Source organism: Thermobia domestica, chromosome 5 (assembly GCF_964235325.1).
Source record: "Thermobia domestica chromosome 5, izTheDome1.hap1.1, whole genome shotgun sequence".
Classification (NCBI taxonomy): domain Eukaryota; kingdom Metazoa; phylum Arthropoda; class Insecta; order Zygentoma; family Lepismatidae; genus Thermobia; species Thermobia domestica.
Genome location: NC_137458.1, coordinates 290,776,931 through 290,800,019, shown reverse-complemented (window position 1 = coordinate 290,800,019; position 23,089 = coordinate 290,776,931). Strand labels below are relative to the sequence as shown.

General features: G+C 33.9%; 1 protein-coding gene across 1 annotated transcript in view; it reads left to right on the top strand.

Moving 5' to 3' along the window:
- Positions 1-22,819, top strand: part of LOC145686684 (uncharacterized) — a 61,779-nt gene extending 38,960 nt beyond the window's left edge. Inside the window, exons 5-6 of the mRNA XM_081760218.1 lie at positions 4,180-4,306; positions 11,777-22,819. Of these exons, the coding sequence (XP_081616344.1) occupies positions 4,180-4,306; positions 11,777-12,963 (1,314 nt within the window). The 3' untranslated portion in view covers positions 12,964-22,819. The remainder of the gene's footprint in view (positions 1-4,179; positions 4,307-11,776) is intronic.
- The last annotated feature ends 270 nt before the right edge of the window (positions 22,820-23,089 follow it).

The following is a 23,089-nucleotide window of genomic DNA, read 5'->3' as shown; positions in this document are numbered from 1 at the left end:
CCCACATACCCACCTCCGTCCTATACCGGCCTGAGCTTTAGATGCCTAAATGCAATAAATACCAATTTACAAGCATATTTCCAAAACAACGAAAGAGTACGAGAAAACCAATAAACGTATTAAAAGTAGCTGAAGCTAGAAACTTCGGAAACACATGTGCCAACATTGTTCCAAAGACAGTAGATACTTCCTGTCACGTTTTTTAAAACTTCTTTCTAGATCACATCGATTCATATTGTTTAACTTCCATTCATTTGTTACATTTATAGTTCAGTCAAGTACATTTTACATCCATACTTCATAATATTGCTTTTATCATCCTTATCTTTCATTCTCTTACACTAAACATGGCACCCAATACATTAATTGAGTTATCAATTCACTGTTTATACGTTTTACTGCAGTTAGCAACTATTGGCAATGTAGTAACATTGCAACAAAATGTGACTTACACGACAGGGAAAGAAATGTGACTTACACGACATATTATATTTTGTATTTAAAAGAGTTACACGTATTATTTCGGGACTTTCTGCACGGCCTTTGATTACCGTCTGTCCAAATGAAGAAAATTTAGAATAACAGCTTTTTTGTTTAATTATGTATATAAATACATAAACTTATTTATGTTTTCTTGTGACTTACACGACAGCCTACTTGAATAAATCAATTATTGTAATTTTCTTGCTATTATTAAATTATATGCAAAACAATGTCACTGATGTAAACACAAACATTATCTTAATAAATACCATACGCGATATTCAATTACCTACAGAAATTAGCAGAGAAAAACTTTGTGTTAAAATCCAAATGTAAGTACGATATTCTGCGACATGAAAGTGGCCATATTTTACCTCCTGCAGAGCCATCTACAAATCAGCGTTGGTATCATCTTGTTCATGTATGAAAAATGTTCATGTATGAAAAATTCAGCATTCTTAAAAATGAATTTTAATACTTATCTAGGCCAAGGTGAAACTTCAAATTTTCCCTTCGTAGGGTCACTTACCGCGGAATTGACCTATTATTATTATTATTATTATTATTATTATTATTATTATTATTATTAAAAGTACTGCTTACAAAAAGTTTTTCCCTAGCTCATCCATTTAAATATAGGATAATATTTAGATATAGTTTCTATTTCAGTGACAATATGAATGTCAAAGTTGATAAAGGAGTTGTGTGTTTTTTTAATGCATGCAGTGGATGCTGTTATAATTCACAGAATTAATCGACTTTATTATTAATTTTCTCCATTTCTAAAACATTTCAATTCAGTGTTAGAAATATTAACCATTATTATAAGTGTTGTGTCACACGATCAGATCATTTGCCTCAGATTGAGAAGCTGTCACGCGTTTACATTCGTAGCTACTTTTTTACCTTCACGTCTTCTATCACGAACAGTAGAACACAAGTTTCTTCCACTTACCTCAGATTGAGAAGCTGCCATGCACTTAAGTTCTCAGCTAATCTTTTCACCTTGGGTTACAGTCAATAGAACAGAGTTTTTTCTTGAAAGATATCCATAACAAGTTTTTAGAAAGAATTACTTCCTAAAAACTATTCTTTCTCCTCTACTATTTCTAATATAAATAGAATACGGTCGTGTTATTCTAGCAATGATTATTCTGGTGAATATTTGCTTTAGGAAGATTCACACATATATTAGAGCCTGTCTATCCCACTTGTGCCTCGGAAACTATGCGAACTAAACTTCGGCCCCACACCCGCCAGTCTCTGGCGGACGAAACCCTTCCTTTGCTTAGGGAAAAGAAGTGAATGACCTTAACTGTATTGCCAGTTTGTCATTCAGTCGTTTGGTCTTAACGAGTGAAGATCGTAGGCTACTTAAAGTGACTAACATGACGAAGCACAGCGGAGTCCATGAAATAATTCATTGTGGCAACGCTTCCGCATCCAGCAGTTGAAAGATCTCAGCCGCAGCAACCTATCCGTCCTCGTTCGAGGGAGGTACGGAAAATCACATATCGATAGCAGCGCCAGCAAGGGCACAGTTGAACTAGACAGGTTTTACTCATCTGCGTTTAAGACTATACAGTATATTTATCAAGTACAATTTCCTTGACTGAAATGCCATTACTACTATTCAGATTACAAAATTTCCAATATTGCCTAATGAGTACCTCCGAGCAATATTAATCAAGAATGCCTAGTGAGTACCTCCAAGACATCATTTTAGCATTAGGTCGAATTAAAAGCAGTAGTAAGAAATTATATTCAGTCTGTACCCAAACGTTTGCTTTTTTTCTTCATTTATTTTATTTTATTTTTTAATCATCCGAAATGGGTAAGATTCTTATTATATGGTTGTGGAATAATAATGTCATGTGGGACAACACAATAGACCAGTTGTAGAGTACGTACTTCGATGCAAAGTCACCAGAGTTTATAGCGGATAGCATCGTATTTGGGGTATTTGTCTTTCCTTCCCAGTTTAATCATTTCATCTGGTATTTTCTTGTAAGATCTGTTTCCTTTTGCGTTTAAGGCATAACAACAAGAGGGCGTTACAAATAGGTTTTTATATTGTGTGAAGTCACTTTCAAAACTTAATTCTTTTATTTATCTAAGATGGTACTCTTAAAAATATTTTTTTAATGACACCTTATACATAACTAACTAACTCTATGGGCTACGGAACCAGGACGTTCAATGCCGCGTTCATAAAAATTCTCCACTGACTTCCGTCCTTGGTCAACTGCATCCAGTTTCTACTTTGTATTCCTATCTCTGCGAGATCCGTCTTAATATTGTCCTCCCATCTGCGCCTAAGTCTTCCTACTGGTTTTACGATTGGATTTCCAATTAAAACTTTGAAAACGTTTCTGCTTACTTCCATTCTGTCTATATGACGTACCAACCTAGGCCTTTTAGACTTGATGACTCTAACGATGTTCGGTAAACCATATAAATTATGCAATTCCTCGGTATGAAGTTTCCGTCATTCACCATTCCCTTTCCTCTTGGGTCCGAGTATTCGTCTCAAAGTTTTATTCTTAAACACCTTTAGTCTGCGTTCTTCCCTCAGTAAGCAACCATGTTTCGCAACCATACAACACAACAGGCATGATTATAGTTTTACATATTTTAAGCTTCATATTCCTCGGCAGAATTCGCTACGACAAAAGATTTTGGACTGAATAATAATATTAATTCCTTGCTTTCAGGCGATACTCAGAGTCGTTGTGGGTATGGTTTTGGTCTGTTAATATTGATCCTAAATGTTTGAAAGTACCCACTTTATCGAAAGTATTATTTGATATTTTGATGCATCCATAATTTGCAGTATTACTATCCCGGCTAACTTCCATGTCTTCAGTTTTCTCTGCATTTGCTTCTAAACCTATGTACCTGCAAGCATTAAATGGAACCTTTCCATTTGTTTCTATTATTCTTCTATCGTCTCCTATTATATTTACTTCAGGATACGCCATAACGTGGTGAATACCATTCAGCCCTAGACCCTAATTGTTATTTTTATATGTTCCTTATAGCATACTCCATACCAAAGTTGAGTAATAATGGCGACAACGCATCTCTTTGTTTCAGACCATTCTCGACGTGAAAGCTCTGGACAAGAATTTTCCTACTTGGGCTTTACTTTGGGATTCGTTTAAACATAGTTATCTTTACCTTGTACATAGTTATTTTAATATTTATTTGTACAAAACATTTTACATACGTATTGAGTAGTAATAATAACTCATTTGATTAGCCGCATATACTGAGGCTCACCTTCCTTCTTTTAGCCTAGGCCTATATTCTGTAAACTAAAAATTTGTGATTTAATTTTGTGTACATGTCCAGCCATTCTATCCTGTAACTTTTTAAACATAATTGCTTTCTCACTTTCCAATGTGTTATGCTTTTTTTTTTTTTTTTTTTTTTTCGTTCCAGTTCCTTTTACAAAGCAATGTACATTAAAATGATTACGCTAAGTAATTATTAGGACCAACAGGTGTTCTTCGTGTCAGAAGTATAAGACAGTGTTTCCTCTTTTAAAAGAATCAAATTAAATTGAAAAGATAGTCTCATTTACTTTCAGTCTATATAATTTACAAGCTTTTTAGTGTCTGTTCCTATTCTTCTGTATAAATTGGCGTATGTTCTTTGAATTATGTTTATTCATATATGGGTATTTCGTTACAGCGTGAGGTGAAAACATCAGAGTTGATAATGATAGATCAGTTACTTGTGACCCAAGAGAGAGATGAACTACAAAGGCTGAGGAAAGAAGAAGAAGAATTAGAAAGGCTAAGGAGAGAGGCAGAAAGAGGTAATAACTGCGTTATAATGTTTCACGTGAATTTTTCTCACAGGTACACCATCACTTGAAGAGCGGCACTTCAGCAATCTCATATAATGAAGAATTGTTGCATTATTTATGGATGGTGTTACTTTTCAAAATAGTCCCGTGACAAGCCAATACATTTTGTTCATAGATGTTCAAGCGCGTTAATGACACTGGTATTTAAAAAAAAAGAAAAAAAAACGTGTAAAATTTCATCTACGGCTTGCATAACGTAATCATCAGTGTTAAGATGAGTACCTTCCAGTTTCTTTTTAAACTTTGGAAAGAGGTGAAAGTCAAAAGGTGCTAAGTCAGGTGAATAAGGTGGGCCGAGCCGCAATCGTAAATTACTGCTAGAAAACTGTAGCAATCACTTTTCCAGTTGAGGGCACTGACGTGGCCTTCGAAGGGGGAATGAGGGGTGTTTCCATTGCTTGGAACTTTGTTTGGACCCTGTGGAGGATCCAGGTCTCATCTACTGTTATGAATCGAGAGCAAAAGGCATCTGGATTTGTCCGGAAGAGAAGTTTGTCCCTTGAAATGTTGCATCTGGTGAGCTTTTGATCAGGTGTCAGAAGATTTGGCACCCATCTCGCGTAAACCTTGCTTATTTCCAGATGATGGGTGATAATTCGGTCAACGCTTGCAGTAGATAAGTCCACTGTCGCAGTAATCTGCCTGATGGTCGTTTGTCGGATCATTCATGATGATTTCGTGCACTTTGTCAATGTTCTCCTGTGTTAGTGCTTCCACGGGCCTTCCTGTTCGAATGTCATCTTCAATGGAGGTTGTCCCCCTCTTAAATTCAGTTGTCTATTTCTTCACTGTGGCGTATGAAGAGGCACTATAACCTAAAGTAGCGACCATGTCGGCGTGGATCTCTTGAGGCTTTAAACCCTTCTTGTGAGGCATTCAGTAACAGCTCTCGCCTTGAATTTCTCCATTTTGTCATACTTTACTCAGTCTTCTGTCTTTCTAGACCTGTAACAACAGAATAAAAGCTGATATTAGTACCGAATTGTGTATGACATCAAAGGAAAATTCAATAAATATGGCCTGAAAGTATTACGTGTCTAATTCTAATACAGTCTTTCTTGGTTAGGTTTAGAATTTATGTAACAACCTTCGTATAATTTATAGCGTTCTTTATTAAACGCGCACAGATCAAGCTATTTATAACATCCAAACTGCAACTTTGAAAAGTCGTTGGATACACTGTAGCAGTGAGACTCTCCACTCCCCTGTCCCTCCGCGCTTGTCCAGTAACTGGGGTAAAAACAACACCAGCACCCCCAGCCAAAGCCGGCACTGCTATCGTGGTCAGGTCGTGCTATCTCACTGTGAAAATACTGGCCAGGCCGTACCTCGTTTATTTATGTACTTAGTACTTATTATATGTATCAAATCTTGTTGATGTTTGTACTGTATCAGTATCCAGTATATATTTTAATCATTATCTCTCATCTGTTATTTAATTAACTTCTATCAGAAAAGCCCAATACAATGTCACAGATCTAAAACCTGTATGTAGTAAAAATGAATCTCAGATACTATTTTTATTATTTTATTATAATTTATTTATTTACTTAGTTTATTTTCTCAACATCCAAGACAGTGATCTAAAATAAAGAAATAAAAATTAATACTGGCACAATGAAAGTACGTAACAGAAACGTGCAATATGAATTTGCAAAACAGAAAACCCATTGTCTCATAATGAGCCGCATCATCAGTTGACGAGTGTCACTTCAACACCCATAGTACAAAAATATATTTGCATTAGTCTTTCCCGGTGAGTTCATTCCTTCAGTTTTTCTACTGGTCAGGGAAAACTCAGGGAAGTTCAGGGGAAAAATTGAAAATTAGGGAAATTTTATAAAATATATTTTTTCTAACAGTAATTGTACACCAATTTCGGCTTAGCCAACAATTATAATATACGTATTTGCTATTAATTGCTGTTTTTTAACTTTACATGCGATTTTGTTTGTAGAATGTACGTATGAGCAATTGCTTACTATTTGTCTCTATAGAATAAATGTTCTCATATATAAATATTTATCGCTATTTACTCCTTATTTATTTGTCAACGTCATCCGACACGTTATCATGAAAGTCAGGAAATTTCCTGCCAAAGGTCATCAGGGAGAAGTTAGGGAAATAGCTTTCTCCAGATCAGTAGGAACCCTGTTGTTTCACTTCCTCTCTCATACACGTATTTTTTTTAACCATTTTACCTCGGGTTCAAACGAGCCGAAAGCTGGTAGCGGTATAATTGAACAGAAATTGAAATTTAAAGGACATAAAGGAAAGTACTTCAAGTATGACAAGCAAATCACAGTAAATATTTAGTATCTAAATTTAAAGAATGATTGAAATAAAAATATTGTTGGCATTTTAATATTAGACAAATGAAACATGTTCGCCATTATTACTAAAAAGAACTACAGGCATAAGTACCAACAAGATAAGATGATCCAATCACTCTATCATAATTCATAATATGTTTTAATAGATGACAATCAGACGGAAACAGTCATGACGGAGAGCACAACTTCCATTTTCCAGAATGTAGCTGAGTTATGATCTCTTTAATAGAAACTTTTAGATTTATAATTATTATGTCAGTTCACAGCGAAGTTAATAACTCATCATCAAATACAAATGCCGCATTCGGGGCGCGGTGGCTCAGTGGTAGAGCATTCCCCTCCGGTGCTTGGGGTCCCTGGTTCGATCCCAGCTTGCGCCGTGTGGACTTTGTGGACAAACACCGTGCTCGTGGGTTTTCTCGGGGTTCTCCCGTTTCCTCCCACTTTCTTCATTCCACCATTTCACTCATCTTTCATCATCATCGTCTCCTTTAGCCTAACCGGCATAACCGTGGGACGTAAAACTTAAAGATTTCATTTCATTTACAAATGTCGCATTAAAGTTCTCTACCAGGTAGAAATACCGACACAAACATTTGGTTTCAACTCTTTTCATTCCAAATTTATTCATAAAGGGAAAAAAAAATATTTTTTTTTCCTTCCTAGTAAACTAAACGGTCGTCTGAACATGTACACTCATGTCCAAAATTATTGTCGCATGTATAAATATGTTTTTGTAGGAATATAATTTGATAACGAATTCGCCCCGTATTTCTTATAATGTTAGTATGTGTATAATCGGCAAAGACATGTATGTGGCAAATTTCATGTCAAAAGAGCAGTAAATAAGAACAATAAAACGAAAATAAAACTTTCTTGTCCATTTAGCAACATTTTGTTTTACTAATTCTAATATTCGTATTTATAATTCTTTTCCTATGAAATTTACCACAAATATACATTTCCCGATTATACACACAGTATCAGTATTAAAAGTACGCTGCAAAATCATTATCAAATTATATTCTTACAAGAAGACAGTTATAGATATGCGACAATAATTTTGGACATGAGAGTACCTAGGCAGATTCCAGTGTGTTGAATTCAGTGGTAACAGATCTAATCTAAAAGCCTTCAAATAATAATAATTATAGTTAAGATGGCTGCCAAGATCATTATGTGCCTTATCATGGTTACTTCCTTTCCTATTAGCATACCTGTTAACATGCTTCCTACAGCATTGTAAATTTATGTGGGTATGTCCACTTTTGGATTTCCCTATGTACTTAAGGTATTTGAAACAGATACATAACTATATAGAAAAGTTAGCAGATTGTAGGTTAACATTTAGAAACTATGTCGAGAAGAAAAATGTAAATCAGTAAGTTTACTAATAAAAAATAATAAAAGTTTAAGTGTATTAACTAGAGTAGTTATGGATTATAAATTCGAAAATATGTGTGTATGAAAACATAAAAAACTTAAGGGGAACTTAGAAAATATTTGGAAAAAGCAGTACTTGACATGTACAAAAACAGTAAAAATGTTAAACAAGAACAGAAAAAATGTTACATTGGAAAAGTCAGCCGAGTTTGTGGACTGAAACATGCAGTGGAGTTAGTGGATTGCAGTACGGTGAAGTCAATATAATTCTTTCCACTGCACTATATAATTGTCATTATTTTAAGGTGAGAAAATAGGTCGATTTTCTGTTATTTCTGTAATAGATTTGTACTGAGAGAAACACCATTCTGCTTCAACAGATACCACTGATGCGTAATAAAAGCTTCCAGTTTGTTCCATTGACAATATTACATTAATATCCAACAAGTGACTTTTGTTTTTGCTACACAAAATATAAGCAACATTTTGTAATACTGTAGCCAGGATTTTTTTTTTCCAGTACATAGTTAAATTTTTCCACTACTGTCTTCCCGGGTTTACTCGTCGCAGATTAAAGTTCGAGGAGCAGATTTTATATTTGTCGTATATTCGTGACTAGTTTTATGTTTTTTTTTTTTTTTTTTTTTTTTTTTTTCCTGAGCTGTGATGGCTGAAACAATGCAACTGAAATTTGACGTAACATAAATTAACTCGTCTTTTATTCTTTAGCGTGAAAAATACTTCGGGCACAGTCTCATCTAATTAATAATGTTCTCGATAGTCTCAAAGTTTTCACAATAATATATGGCAGTCTGTAACCATATGCCTCATTATCACAAGTTTAGGAAGAAGAAAAATTTTCGCTCCGGTTCTTTAAATAAGCGAATTTTTCTTGGAGATTTCCGAAATTTCTTTTTCACTCCGATATTAAAGAATTAATAGTAATTAAAGCTTACAGTTCACTTAGGCGGTGAAGTGCATTTGCAAAGTGTTTAACAAACCATTCCGTTATAAACTGTTTTCAGCCCTACTCCTGTCTTAATCATGTAGGAGGAGGTGTCACTTACAAATAAAAGGATATATTCATACCTACGATTGAGTAACATTGCATTGTTAAGGACTTTCTCGATTATGTGATTTGATTTTCCCACTTTCTCCATTGTAAGAAGATAAGTCTTTGAAACTTCATTTGGGCTGAAGGAACCAACAATAACATTACATATAGATCATTTGCATGCATCTGAAATTTCATACAAATGAACCCAGAAGAATTCATCTTTCAGGAGATCCCGTATTTCTTGTATTGTTCTTTCATAAATTAACGGAACATACTGTTTACGGAGAGTAGACACGTGTGAAATAGTAGGTCTCGTACATGTCCCCAAGAACTTCCATAGTAGGCTGCTCTAATGTAAATAGCGGAATGGGGCCGCGGTGATTGAGTGGTAAAGCGTTCACCTCTGGTGCATGGGGGCTCTGATTCGATCCCAGCTCGTGCAAAGAACTTTGTGGTGGACAAACACCGTGTGCGCGGGCTTTCTCGGGGTTGTCCCTTTTCCTCCACTTTCTTCATTCCACCATTTCATTCATTTCTCATCATCACCGTCTCCTTTAGCCTCGCCGGCATAAGCGTGAGACGTAAAACTCACAGATTTTTAAATAGCGGAATGTCTACAGAAGTGATAGCTTCCCACGAGTCCTCCTTAAATGGTAAAAACCGGGGCTTGAAGTGAAGTTGCTTCATCATGGGTATTCATCTATAACTTTTTTAAAATTATTATTATTTTACTTAAACGTTTTTCATATGTTTTAGTGTTTTCAAATGTGACTTGAAAACGAGGTTAGGTACTTACTTTCACATAGTACAAAACAGGCTTGCCCATCTGTGGTCAGTACACCTTCATTTTTACGCACGTGTACACAGAGTTGAGCAGATAACGGTAATTTTACTGGTGACATTTCTTCTGCTACTAAAAGCTTCATAGACAAATGCTCGTTACTGCGTCTAACACACAAACACAAACACACACACACACACACAAACTCTCAGTTCATGCTCAAGATTGGACTATGACGCAAACAAACAGTTGATTTCCAAACGATTGTATGGATTAAAAGGTATGAATATCTTAACGGAAGTAGTGCTGGGATCATTTTATATATATATATATAGAGAGAGAGTGTATTTTGTATTTTGTTTGAACATGTGCAGATACTTTGCAATGTAGGCAGATTTCTTTTCAAATTTATATATATATATTTATGAAAACTGCAGAATGGTATAATCGTCATGATATCCTCTTAATATGAAATCACATGAAACCCAAAAACATGCAACATAAAATTGATATTTTCGGAAACATTATTTCGTGCACATATTGCAGTCTGCTCATGTTTCGATCAAACAAGCAAAAAAAAAAAAAAAAAAAAAAAAAAAAAAAAAAAAAAAAAAAAAAAAAAAAGTCATTTAACTATTCTAGCCCTAATAATAAACATAGAAGAAAAAATGGAAAGCATATCTAAAGATTGACTTAGTTTCCACACCATAAATTAATTTCTCTTTCGTTTCAAATGATGAAATCAAAAATTATGTATGTAGTTCTGTATTCTACTTGATCTTGGTTTTTAATAGAACTCGACACAAATGTAGCTGTACTGCCTAATATTTTATAGTGTAACTCAAGCATTTACGAGCAGTTGATTGAGAATAAATACTTTAACAAATACATTTGTGTAAATACGAGGGTCAGTGAAAAAGTTAATTGCACTGCTTAAGAAAATAAGACAGGATAGAAATTTTACAATAACTTTATTTGTATAGTAAAGTTCCATTCACAGTATACTTTTCATCGTAATTACCTCCGTTATGTAAACATTTGTCGAGGCGTGGTACTGGTTTTTCTATGCCTTCTGCAAAGAAATCCCGTCCAATGCCCGATAACTATTCTTGGGCTGCAGCTTTCACTTCGTCATTCGAGTGGTATCATCGCTTTGAAAGTTTGTCTTTCATGGGACCAAACACATGGAAGTCACACGGTGAAAGGTCTGAGCTATAAGAAGAGTGATCCCACACTATCTATCTAAACTTTGTCAGAAGTTCGCACGTTTGTTGTCTATATCTGTACGTCCGTTCTCAAACATGTTGCACCACTTCGCGATAGCTGGACGTGACATTGCATTTTCACCATACATTTCATGCAACTGCCGATAAATGTTAAGTGTACTTTTTCGCCCACAAAAACGAATCATTGCACGCATTTCCAATTTGGACACCACTTGCAGCTAAAGAGACATGTGTACGACTGATTATCAGAACACCTCCATTTGCCTGTACGTGACACGATACAGCTACATGTCTGCAGTGTTGCCACACAATTTCATCAAAATAGCCTTTGACCGAAAATATTTACGAAGGAGTGCAACAGCCTTCTGACTGACCTACATAATTTACAGTCATAATCAATTTTAAAAATGGAGCTGAGCAAATAACGGAAAACTAGGACTAAATGATTGAGATTGTCCATGCTATAAAGAACTAAGGTAAATGAAGGAATATCTCCATAGTACCCAGAACAATAGTAAATGAATTAAGATAGTATATAATGGTAAAAATGTAAATATATTAATTTTTCTACTATTCATAGTGATTTCGCTATTTGTTTGATTTGAACATTATATTAACAAATGTATTGTCTATTTTCAGTGTGCTGTGGATTAAAACCAATTACAGTTAGTACTAGAAGAACCAGTACGAGTGTGAGTAGTACTAAAGTGAAGAGTGAACCTGTTAATAACAATAACAACAATAAGAATACTAGTAACAATAATAATATTGTCAACAACAATGTAACACCGACTGTGAAAACAGAGCCAAGCTCTCCACCACCATCGCTGAAAGAAGCCCGGGTTGTAGTGCAAGATGTGATGGACAACAATGCCATAAAGAAAGATCTTGAAGAGAACAACTTTACCGTAGTGAAAACAGAAGTGAAAACTGAAAAAGTTGTAAATAAAGTGAATGATGAAGAACTTTATAAAGAGTGGGAAGAAATTCAGAAAGAACTGAATAAATATTCATTGGCAAGTGAGACGAGTGAAGGAACGAAGTGCGGTGATATGATTTTAGGTTTAGATCGTTCGATGGATGAAGTCTTAGCTGTGGATTTCGATATTCCCGAAGTGAGTGCTTCCTCCAGTCAACCAAAAGTACCTTCGCTCAGTGAGAGTAGTATTGTACCATCTACAATCCAACAGCCAACGGATGCGGATATTGATCCGTTTGTGTGGTTAAAGAGTGGACCCAATTCACCGGTTGCAGTGACGGAACCAACTCTAACGCCGGAAATACCGACGAATGTTCCGGGTAGTGTTAATGTACCGCTTAATGGTGAGTTACCATTGGGAATGCCAAATTACGGTCTAGAGCTCTCTTCTTGTTCTGCGTATCATTCCAGCCAATATTCAGGTATGTCAGCAACTTCACCATTAGTGAATAATAACTCGTGCAGTTACAATTCATACATACATGATTCCATGCCGAATGGTTACAGCAATTGTGGTAGTGATGTTAACTCAATAGTGCAGAATACACTTGAAAATATTCTCACGTTACAACAGCAGAATACTGATAATCCTATAAACACCAATTTTTCCAGTTTTTGGCCAAATGTCGAGTATCCTCATCTACCTATGAATGGGGACACAAGAAATACATCAGTGTGGCCCGATGCGGGATTTCTCAATATGGGTGTCAACGGCAACACACATCTAAATCCACATCAAGCATTTTATAATGGAAGTCAAAATGGTAGTATGGGTCTGTTTGATGACAAAGAATGGGTGTTGGATAGTGCTCTTGACGAAGCTGTTAAACGCATGCTTACATCTTGACAGTGTAAAATTTTCCTTGGTTTGTATGTCTTCAACATTTTTGTCATTTTACGAGTACAAACTTCCATGGTTTGGTTTATCAGAGTGATATTATCGGCACACTACTAAGTATTACAGGTAGCAAAGTCAGAATTAAGAATAAAACTTTGAAAAAAAAAACATGCGTCTTGGCTTCTAGCATTTAAGTAATGGTATTGTTTCTGCTGTTTTAATTTCGTTTTTAACTATTGTTGCGTGTTAAGCAATACATTTTAAGATAACGTGCCATGTTAGTGAATTGTTTTTTAGTAAATTGAAAAATATATTTAACAAAAAACATTTAAATTCATAAGCTTTCCTAAAACTTTCACGTGGTGGTATAAAAAAGGTTCTTTTATTATTATTTTTTTTTATTTTGTCTTTGAATTGAGAATGAAAGACTGCTTAAGAGTTTTTTGTTGGTTCCTAGTAAGTGCACTAAACTTAAAACAGTTGTCATACGTATTTATCTTCTTTTGATTATATAAATTGTTTACAAAACATATTACACAGATATGTTACCCTTTCTGATATGTTTTTTTATTGTTGATTAAGATTTCAGTGATATACTTTCATGCGTCACACACATACTGACCCTGTAAAACAGGAAATTATTTAACATTTTTCTTTATTGTCATAAGTTTATTAAAAACGTTAAAATTGCAATACTCTCAAATATAATGAAATCATTGATGTACCCAATTAATTTATTATTATTATTATTATTATTATTATTATTATTATTATTATTATTATTATTATTATTATTTTGGCCCATGGTTATGTTGTATAAGGTAATGGATGATGATAAGAAATACCCGTGCTGCATGCGCAACTCGGAATTCTCTATTGACGGGATTTGTGCCTGTTACCGTAGCGCTCAGACTACTGCTAGCCTCCTATCCGTTCCCACATATTTACCAGTGATGAGTGCGTTTTTACTTAACGAATGTAATTTTTGAGAAAGAGTCGATTTGCTGATAATGGGAAATGCTTGTGGTGAACTTTTAAATATGAGTAAACTATTAAGCAATCTATTGTTAAATGAAAAAAATATTGATCTCGTAAAAGGAGATGAAAGTTGTAGGAACTTGACATCAAAAGATGTATGTTTCTACTTCGACCGTGTCCAATATATAAATGGAACATAATCCTAGTCATGTCTGAAGCAAACATAATGAAGTCGAGCAATGATTTAAGAAATAAGTTTGTAGTTTAGCACTTCCCCACTTCCTAGGGAAATTGTAGTAAGTTCAGTGTTTCCCAAGAGATCCCGATATGGAGTCGTAGTATGCCTGGATAGAGTTCGTTCTTTCCCTTTTGTTGTTGATTTCTGAAACATCTCACTTAGTACATATTCCAAGGAAAGATTATTCAACCGTACGTTTCAATTTCCACTTAATCTACGTATAATCTAATAGAGAAAGTGACACTACAGAAAATCGAACACGGAATCTTGCTCACAAAAGGCGAATATGATTACTCCTCGGTCAATTCCAGACTATCTTGTTTTGAACTGTGGAAAACTTAAGTAAATACATATTTTGGTCGGCGTACAGAATTCGAATACACAGAGGGGGGCGCGGTGGCTCAGTGGTAGAGCGTTCACCTCTAGTGCTTGGGGTCCCGGGTTCGATCCCAGCCCCCGCCAAGTGATCTTCATTCCACCATTTCACTCATCTCTCATAATCACCGTCTCCTTTAGCCTAACCGGCATAACCGTGGGACGTAAAACTCAAAGATTTCATTTCATTTTTCGAATACACAGACAAGCCAAGTCAGACCATAAAACGGCTTTTTCCAAAACGTACCTTATTTTTTAAAATTATTTTTTGATCAGTGTTTAAAGTTTAGATAACGATGTTTTTTATCTCACCCTTTCCCCTCCCGATTCTGCTGAACATATATCTAAATTTATTGCTGCTGTAAAAGTACTTGTATAACATGGCGTCATGTAAACATAGTTTCTTCTCGCGTGATTTTATATTATTGCATTCGATTTTAATTCTTTAAAATGTTTAATCTATTCTTATATTTTTAAATTTATGGATGGCTAGCTGAAATATCTGTTCCGCTCACGGGGAGAACATTTCAAGAAAGTTAAGTTTAAAACACCATAGGAAGGAAGTTTGGTACTGTATGGTTGCTAAGAAGGTTTCTTAACAAGATTTACGTTAACCGAATTTTTTATTGTTGCTGCAGTATGCACGCGCACTGCATAAACAATATTCCAACAATGATAAACTCGGTAACGGAAAGTTAAAATACCTTCTTTACGGCATTTTAATTCTACAAATAAAGTTTAAATATGTTCCAAAGCAAAAAGAAAATTGGTGTCTATGCAGTTCGAATAAATAATTAACTCATTGTCGTTAAATTTTTGCTACCATTGGAATGCAGTTAGTAGGGGTGTTTTTCCCCCACTCTAGGGAAGCTTCTCAGAGAAACTAATGAAATTAAATAAAATGTTTCAGTGTAACATCCCTTTAGGCTATGGGAAACGGATGATTAAGGCAAGTGAATGATGTTGAAAGATTTGGTGGAATGAGAATATGGGAGGTAACGGGAGTACCCCGAGAAAACCCCACAGACACGATGTTGTCCATCACAAACGTACTTGGCCGGTGTATCGAGCCAGGGACCCCGCACACCAGAAGTGAGCGCTCGACCACAGAGCCGTCGTGCCCCCTCGGGGAAACTGATGATAAAAACCTAAGTAAGACTATGGTCAATTCATGTACCAAAAATCATCCAAAATCGATACAGCGGTGTAACGGGAGTTAGCCGCCAAATAAATTTCAGTTTTATTTATACAGATTAAAAATAATAAAAATTTCACTGGACACTTGTGCATTTGGGCCTTCCAGTGTGCAAACAAGTTAAAACGTTATTGGGCATCAATGAAGTGTCATGTACGATTAAGACTGTTCTTCTTCTTTGTCGTCTTCTTCTTCTTATTATTATTATTTTGGAGTAGTGTTTTTTTCAAACGTGGATTGTAATCTTGTGAATTTTAGCGCTTTTTCCCCTTCATGGTGGTATGAGCGCCCGTTCCTTTGTAGACATGAAGTTTCTATGATATAAATATTAAAATTTATATTTATCAAGGAGTTTAATTTATCAGAACACATCATTCTGAAATAATATTGGAGAAGAGAAAAACTTGAAATCTAGATTTGTTCCAGAAAGAAGAAAAAACCACCATCTAAATAAATCGGTTTAAAAATGGCGGTGATAGTTTAGAGTTTTAACATATTTAGGAGAGAGTCACTAATTTCACTTTTAGCATTCCATGTCATAAATGAAATAATATGGCCTCTAAAGTAGAGAGATTCGGTATATCTATAGAAACTGTTATTCCTGTGGCTAACGTGCATGCTTTCTGCGTGAGTGATCCCATGTTTGATTTCTAAGTAATAAAGTGCTTCTGGTAAATTCGAGTAGCGCGTCGGATTCTACTGAACAGTAAGTCCTGTCTCATATAAGCTTCAATTCATCCGGGAACGCTAAACTTCAGTCAACCAGCGTACTGTTCCTATGCATTTGACGATCGTGAAGACAAGTTTAGTGAATTACCGATCAAAATATCTTGTATATGAAATCGTAGAACACCGATTATATAACATTCTAATTGGGAGGCATACTGATTAAGTGGTAAAGTGCGCATATCTAATGCGAAGGGTCAGTAGTTTAACTGCATACAATATAAGTTTGTGGTGGAGATCATCGTTGTGTTCGTGATCTTTCTCGAAGTCTTTTTTTTTTTTTTTTTCACTTTTTCATTCCTTAATTCTTCCAACATTCATTTGCGTTGATTATCCGTTATATTTACCCTTAAGACATAACTAAAATAAACTGAACTAAAAGATTTTGTTTATCTTTGGATTAAATTATAAAATATCATGTTGTATATGGTATTCTGACACATAATAAAGTAGAATAGGTTGCATGTTTGTTTTTAGGTGTCTAATCTAGAAATCAAATATGCCCATGAACACAAGACATTTTTGGTGAATAATGGATTAATATAAATGGTCATCAGTTGCGTATTTAAGAGAGAGCTTCTGTGCTTAAGCCCCCCCTCCCCCCACCGAAATTTTATTTACTATTTTAAAGTAAGTGAAATATCTTGCAGAATTTTCACATTTCCAGGAATAAAGTTAGCAAAGCCCCTCCCCCCCCCCCCCCGAAACAAAATCGTAAATATGCCACTGATGATCATTAACAGTTTCCTTAGTAGTGTGGACTGATTTGTTACAAAGCGGACATTGTAATGTAATTTAATATGTAGTTCCTCTAATAAAAAAAAAAAATCTCAGGCTTAGAGAAAGAGTATTTAAATGAACCCTAAAAACCGTTAATCGTCTAATGAAACTATTAATAAGTTACACGACTTTTCATACATTACCATTGTAAACGAACTGCAATGTTAACAAAAATCCTTGCGTATGTAATTCTGTTTTAAGTTTAGTGCATTTGTATGTTTTTTTTCCCCCTCTAAGTTGAGATATTTTTTTTTGTGACGTACTCACTCTTTTAAACCACACAATTACAAAATAAAAATGTTGCGTAGAAGTTGCGAAGTGAAATATATTTGACTGACAGCTTGCACATTTACATACACAGGGACACACACTTACTGGTTTGTACAACACTGAATGAATTTTTTTTTTTATTTCATTCTTCAGCATCCTAGTTGACAGATGTCATTTTCACTAATTTTTTTCCCCCCCCGATTGCTGTAAATACGTAGTAAAATGCTCAAAGGAGTTTGCGGGAGTTCTGTTAAGCACGTGAACAGTTTTCTTTTTCTTTTTTTTTTTTTTTTAACCATTATTTTGAGTCACTGAGCCTGTATAAGTTTCATCTGATCTAAGTTCTTTGATAATATGTATAATGAGATTAAGAAAGAGAGTATTATATGACATAAAGTAAAGTTACAAATGTTTTCTTATGATTATTTTATGTTTTATAACTGTATCAAATGAAGTCAGAATCGATAGGTTTCGTTTATAAAATTAGTGCAATATTGTTTTTTTTTAAGACATCTTCTGACAAATGTATGTAAACTGTTCTAGAGATGTTTCTTTAAATTATATTTCATGTTGTAGTGTCCCGTGGAACTATCAGCAGAATATCATCTATATGCTGGCTTGACTTGTTAAGTCACACAATACCCTATTTTATAAATAGTATATAAAAATATATATATATTTTTTGTCGCAGACTGTACCATATTAAGTTATGATTTTCCTGTAACTTATGCAGTTTTGCCCTTTTTTAATGTATTATTTGTCATTTATTTCCCCGTTTCGTCAGGTGTACGGTAGAATTTCATGTTGACCGGTAAGAAAAACTAATTGTTTATTGTTAATTTTCTGTTTACGTTCTAATCAGTCTGTATCCTGTATTCTATCCGAAAATTGGCGCTTAGATCAATCCTAAATAGTAAGAAGTGTTGATAAATTTGAAGTTCAACTATACAAACCTATGTGAGACGATACTACTGTTTAAATTGAGGTACACACCTTACTCGGTTTTCTATTTCAAGTTCTAGTGTCCCTGCTAGGTTCAAACTCTATTCCATATATCTTCTAAATTACTTTGACCACTAGGAGTCACTTCCCAGAAGCAAGAAATACGTCTTAAAATCAACGAGAAGTAAAACCTATTAAAAGCCAAGTTTTAAAAGTATTCTTCAAAGGCATCAAAAATCCGTATTCAAGTCCCGACATGCCATCATTATGGAAGAGCTGGGATTTAATACAATAGTCATTACTGGAGTATTTCTCCGATATATTATATCATAATTTTGTTACTTTACAGATTTGTATACCTAGTCCTTGAACAATAGTTAAACAGGGTTAGAAAAATATATTCATGTTTGTGTATTCCTACCTGTACGTATGAGCAAGTGTAAGTAATTGTTTCTTGAAATGTTGGAATTTGACAAGGATTTATCGATCTCAGAAACGATTAAGTAAATGTGCAAACCAAAATAACGTAATATTATTGGTGTTGAAAAAAAAATGAGCTTACGAAGATTCAGATTAAGAAAAACTCAGAATATATATATATATATATATATATATATATATATATATAAACCACCTTAGTTATCAATTTTGCAAAGGTCAAACAAACTTGATTCCCCTTCAAACAGAAAGTTCATGAAAAGACATGTCATACCAGCCTCGTGGTGCTTTTTTAATATAGCAATTTATCAACTCTTGATAATCAAATGAAGTTTATATTTCTAATGAAATATTTATATAGAGAAGTAATCCAAAGATGTAAATATCTAAGCAGCAAAAGCGTATTTTCTTAAAGTTTTTCCTTTATTCTGTCCGATATTCATTATTTTGTAATTTACTATTTCCGTTTTACTTAACCAGTGAATATAAAATACTTTATTTTGTTCTATTAATAGATAATAATTATTTATGAATTATTATTTTTTTTCTTTTAAGATATGAATGAAATTTGTTTTTTTATATTTCAGTTCTGCCTATAAACTTCCATATGACATTAGAGAAAGTAAAATGGAACATCTTTTATGTGTAGTTAGATTTCTCAGTATTGAAAGTTACGTCGTCAGATTTAGAATTTACGAACTCTAAGACTTACAAAAACTTAGGTTTATTGTTGCATATATAAAGCCCGCTAATGGATCTTACAAAGTACTAACTTAATCCAATCCACTCACCATTGGTAGTATCCAATTTTATGTTATCGTTTTGTATTTTTTTTTCTTTCTTTCTTTCTTGTATCGAAGGTTTCCCCATCTATAACTTACACTATTTTTCCTATGTGAGCGAGCGATCGGATTGCAGTTTGTGTTTCTTGATTTAATTATTGAATAATATACAGTGTCATGTACAGTCATCAGCAAAAGTGGGTAACTACGTACGAGTACATAATGTTTCTTTAGTCAGTAACTTCAAAATGAAGAAAGACAAATTATTTGAGTACGTACTGTGTAATTTGCAGGGAATATGGTTAGGATTCCCAATTTTCAGACTAAAAAATCTGGGACACTTTATGAAAATTTACAGTAAAATCATAGTTAAGCACTTATTTACTGCCGAGATACTTTGTATCAGAATCAATTAAATAAGAAGTCAACACTCATCAGTATGTGAGTGACCGAGATAGATTACTCCCATTAGTTGAGTACCGATAACTAATAATTTTTAAATATCGCACAAGTTTTAGAGAGAGACCGGAACATTTAGAGTTGTGAATAATTCGAAAGAGGGGAGAACAGATATATGTAAAACCGGGACGTGTGGGAGCCCTACATAAGATGTTCTCTAAACTTCAAAAACAAACTGCTAAAATCGATCCATTTACTTAGATATTGTTCAGAAAACATACTGTATTAGCTTGTATAATACGACTCCATGTTTTTGAAATGATTTTAATGAAAAAAAAAAATTAAAAATACCCAACATAAAATACTGGTATTACATACACTTTTAAAATATATAACATAAAGCTTACAGATTTAAAGTTCTTTTTAAGATTCAGATGTGCAAAACCGTTTGTTTTTTTAAAATAAAAAATTGAAAATCGACATTTCGATTTTCTGCAAAATCAGTATTTTTTTTTTCACCGAAACTGGTTTCGGTTTTCGGAAATAAGTGAAACCATTTTCTCCAAAAGTTTATATAAAATACTGAAAATAATTGATTTTCGCCGAAACCGGTATCTCTTCATCTTTTTATAATACTCAATTCCAGACGAGAGAGCGAAGACACGTGAAGTTTCTGATTAGGTAACCGAACCGCTTTTTTTTTTTTTTTTTGTAAAGATTTTCAAAAACCGGTTTCTTAGGTTTATATATATAAAGAAAAACCCTGTTTTTGTGCCCGCCGCTAATTCAGATCTCAGTCGTGATTGTATTGAATACGGAAAATACATTAATAGCAGACCTTTTGAATACCCTATGGAAAATACATTAATAGCAAATTTTAAGTGTCAGTCAAATCTAGTCATAACATTGACACATTGCCATTACATTTTCCTATATAAACGTCTGGCCTTGGTGTGTCAAGCAGCGGCATGTCACGGTCGTAGGAGAGAGATACAGATGACACAGCTCTGCGTAGTATGAAATACTTATTTTCTTTTAAATGTGTTTTATGTTGCGATTATGTTCGGGTCAATCCTTACTATTATACAAAAGAGTATGTATGTGTCATAAGATTTTTGCATAGAAATAGGTCTCCTAGAGACACCAAATTTTGTAATCCCGTACGAAGCATTTTTTTTTTTTTTTTTTTTTTTTTTTTTTTTTTTTTTTTCGATTTTTGACTAAAGAGGGAATTGAGGGTTACACATTTTGGAGGCTCAAAAAATATAGAGTATCTCAGAAGCTCCTTAAATTAGACAACACACATTATTGTGTTGCAGGTTGCATGCACTGCGTTCGAAGAAGGCCAGTTCTAATATGATGGATGGTTAACTACTTGTGGTGGCGACTGTACGTATGATGAAGTTGCGGGCTTTGTTTTTGTTCGTTCTCTCGCTCGCCTATTTATTTACTGCTGTTCCAAATATATTTACGTCCTAGTATTATCTTACATAATACTGATATAAGTTTTCTAGTGTGTACGTTCAGTAAAAACAGAATGATGTTCAACCTCATATACTCTCTTTCTTATTCTCGCGTATACAGATTACATTCAGACAATGGAATCTTCTGAATTGTTCTTTTCTTAAAAGATATAAAAATGTGTGAAGAAAACGTTTGTAAGTAAACGGTGGTGCAATTCTCTTGTTTCTTATCCTTGTTGGTAGGCAAAATTCTTTTCGTGGTTAACAGTGATAGCAGAAATCGTTATTTTCTGCTGCTTAAGTGTATAAATGGTACTGTAGATTTTGTTAATACTGATCTAATATATTATATATATATAAATATATATAAATAAATGTAAATCCTGCTAAAATAAATCGTATAATTAAAAGAAAAAAGGAAGAAATGTTCGTATTGATCCCAGTTTTTATTTTTATCATCTTGTTTTCTAAATGAAGACAGCTGCTGTTTCTTTTTTTAAAAAAATAGTTTTATAGAATTTGTTTTGACTATAGTTGTAAAGAGAGAGAATTTATTGTAAATTATTTCTTGCACTGTCCTATCTATCTCTTGATTTTATATTTTTTATTCTTCTGACGTTAAAATATCTTTTTTTTTAAGACAATATTAATCATATATTACTGTTTGACAAGCAAGCACCTTGTAATTATTGTGTACATATATATATGTATATTTTAAAGCATTATTTGACATTACATAACATGTAATGTTAATCTCCTCAAGAAACCCAAGCTGTCCTCTGTCCTGTTAAATCAGTCTGTCTTCACAATATATGGAAAGCAATTAACCAGAGAGAAAGTAAATGGTTTTGAACCGTTAATCAAAAATTAATAACATGGGGTACGATCAACAAAGTTGTCAAATAGGAATTATCAATTTAAAAATCTGATATGAAATTTATTTCTTACCTCGGAATTGATAATGAGTTTTTCAAAAAGAAAAAAAAAATATATATATATACATTTATTTTTAGAAAAAAGAAAGGTAAACTATTTTTTGGTACCTGTATTTCAATTATTGTTTCTTCCCTTTATTTGGAAAGTGTATCTTGTAGAAAAGTTGAAAATCGGACAAATTATTATTATTAGATCATTGGTTTTCACGAGTTTTAATTTGCTCAGTGTTTGGCTTATTCTGTGTTTGTGCATATAATGCTTTTGTATAATATTTCAGTTTTAACTTCTTGCGCAGACAAATGTGACATGAAGTTAGAAGAAATAAAATACCTTGAAAAGCTGTCAATGTAGTTGTTCATTCTGTTTTTCTTACCTTGAAAAAAAAAAATGTTTTGTTCCTTTTGAATATTTTAATTTACAGTTAATATACTAGGTGTGTTCAAAAACTATCGAATCTTATTTCTTCCCGCGTAAACCAATGAAGCACGGAAGACTTCTTCAGTGTAAATGTAGAGGGGACACTCATGCGCAGTCGTGAATTTTTTCCTGCCCGCTGAAAGCGTCAGTCATTGGCAGTGGGCCAACGAGTAAAGACATGTACTTAGGTAGTAAG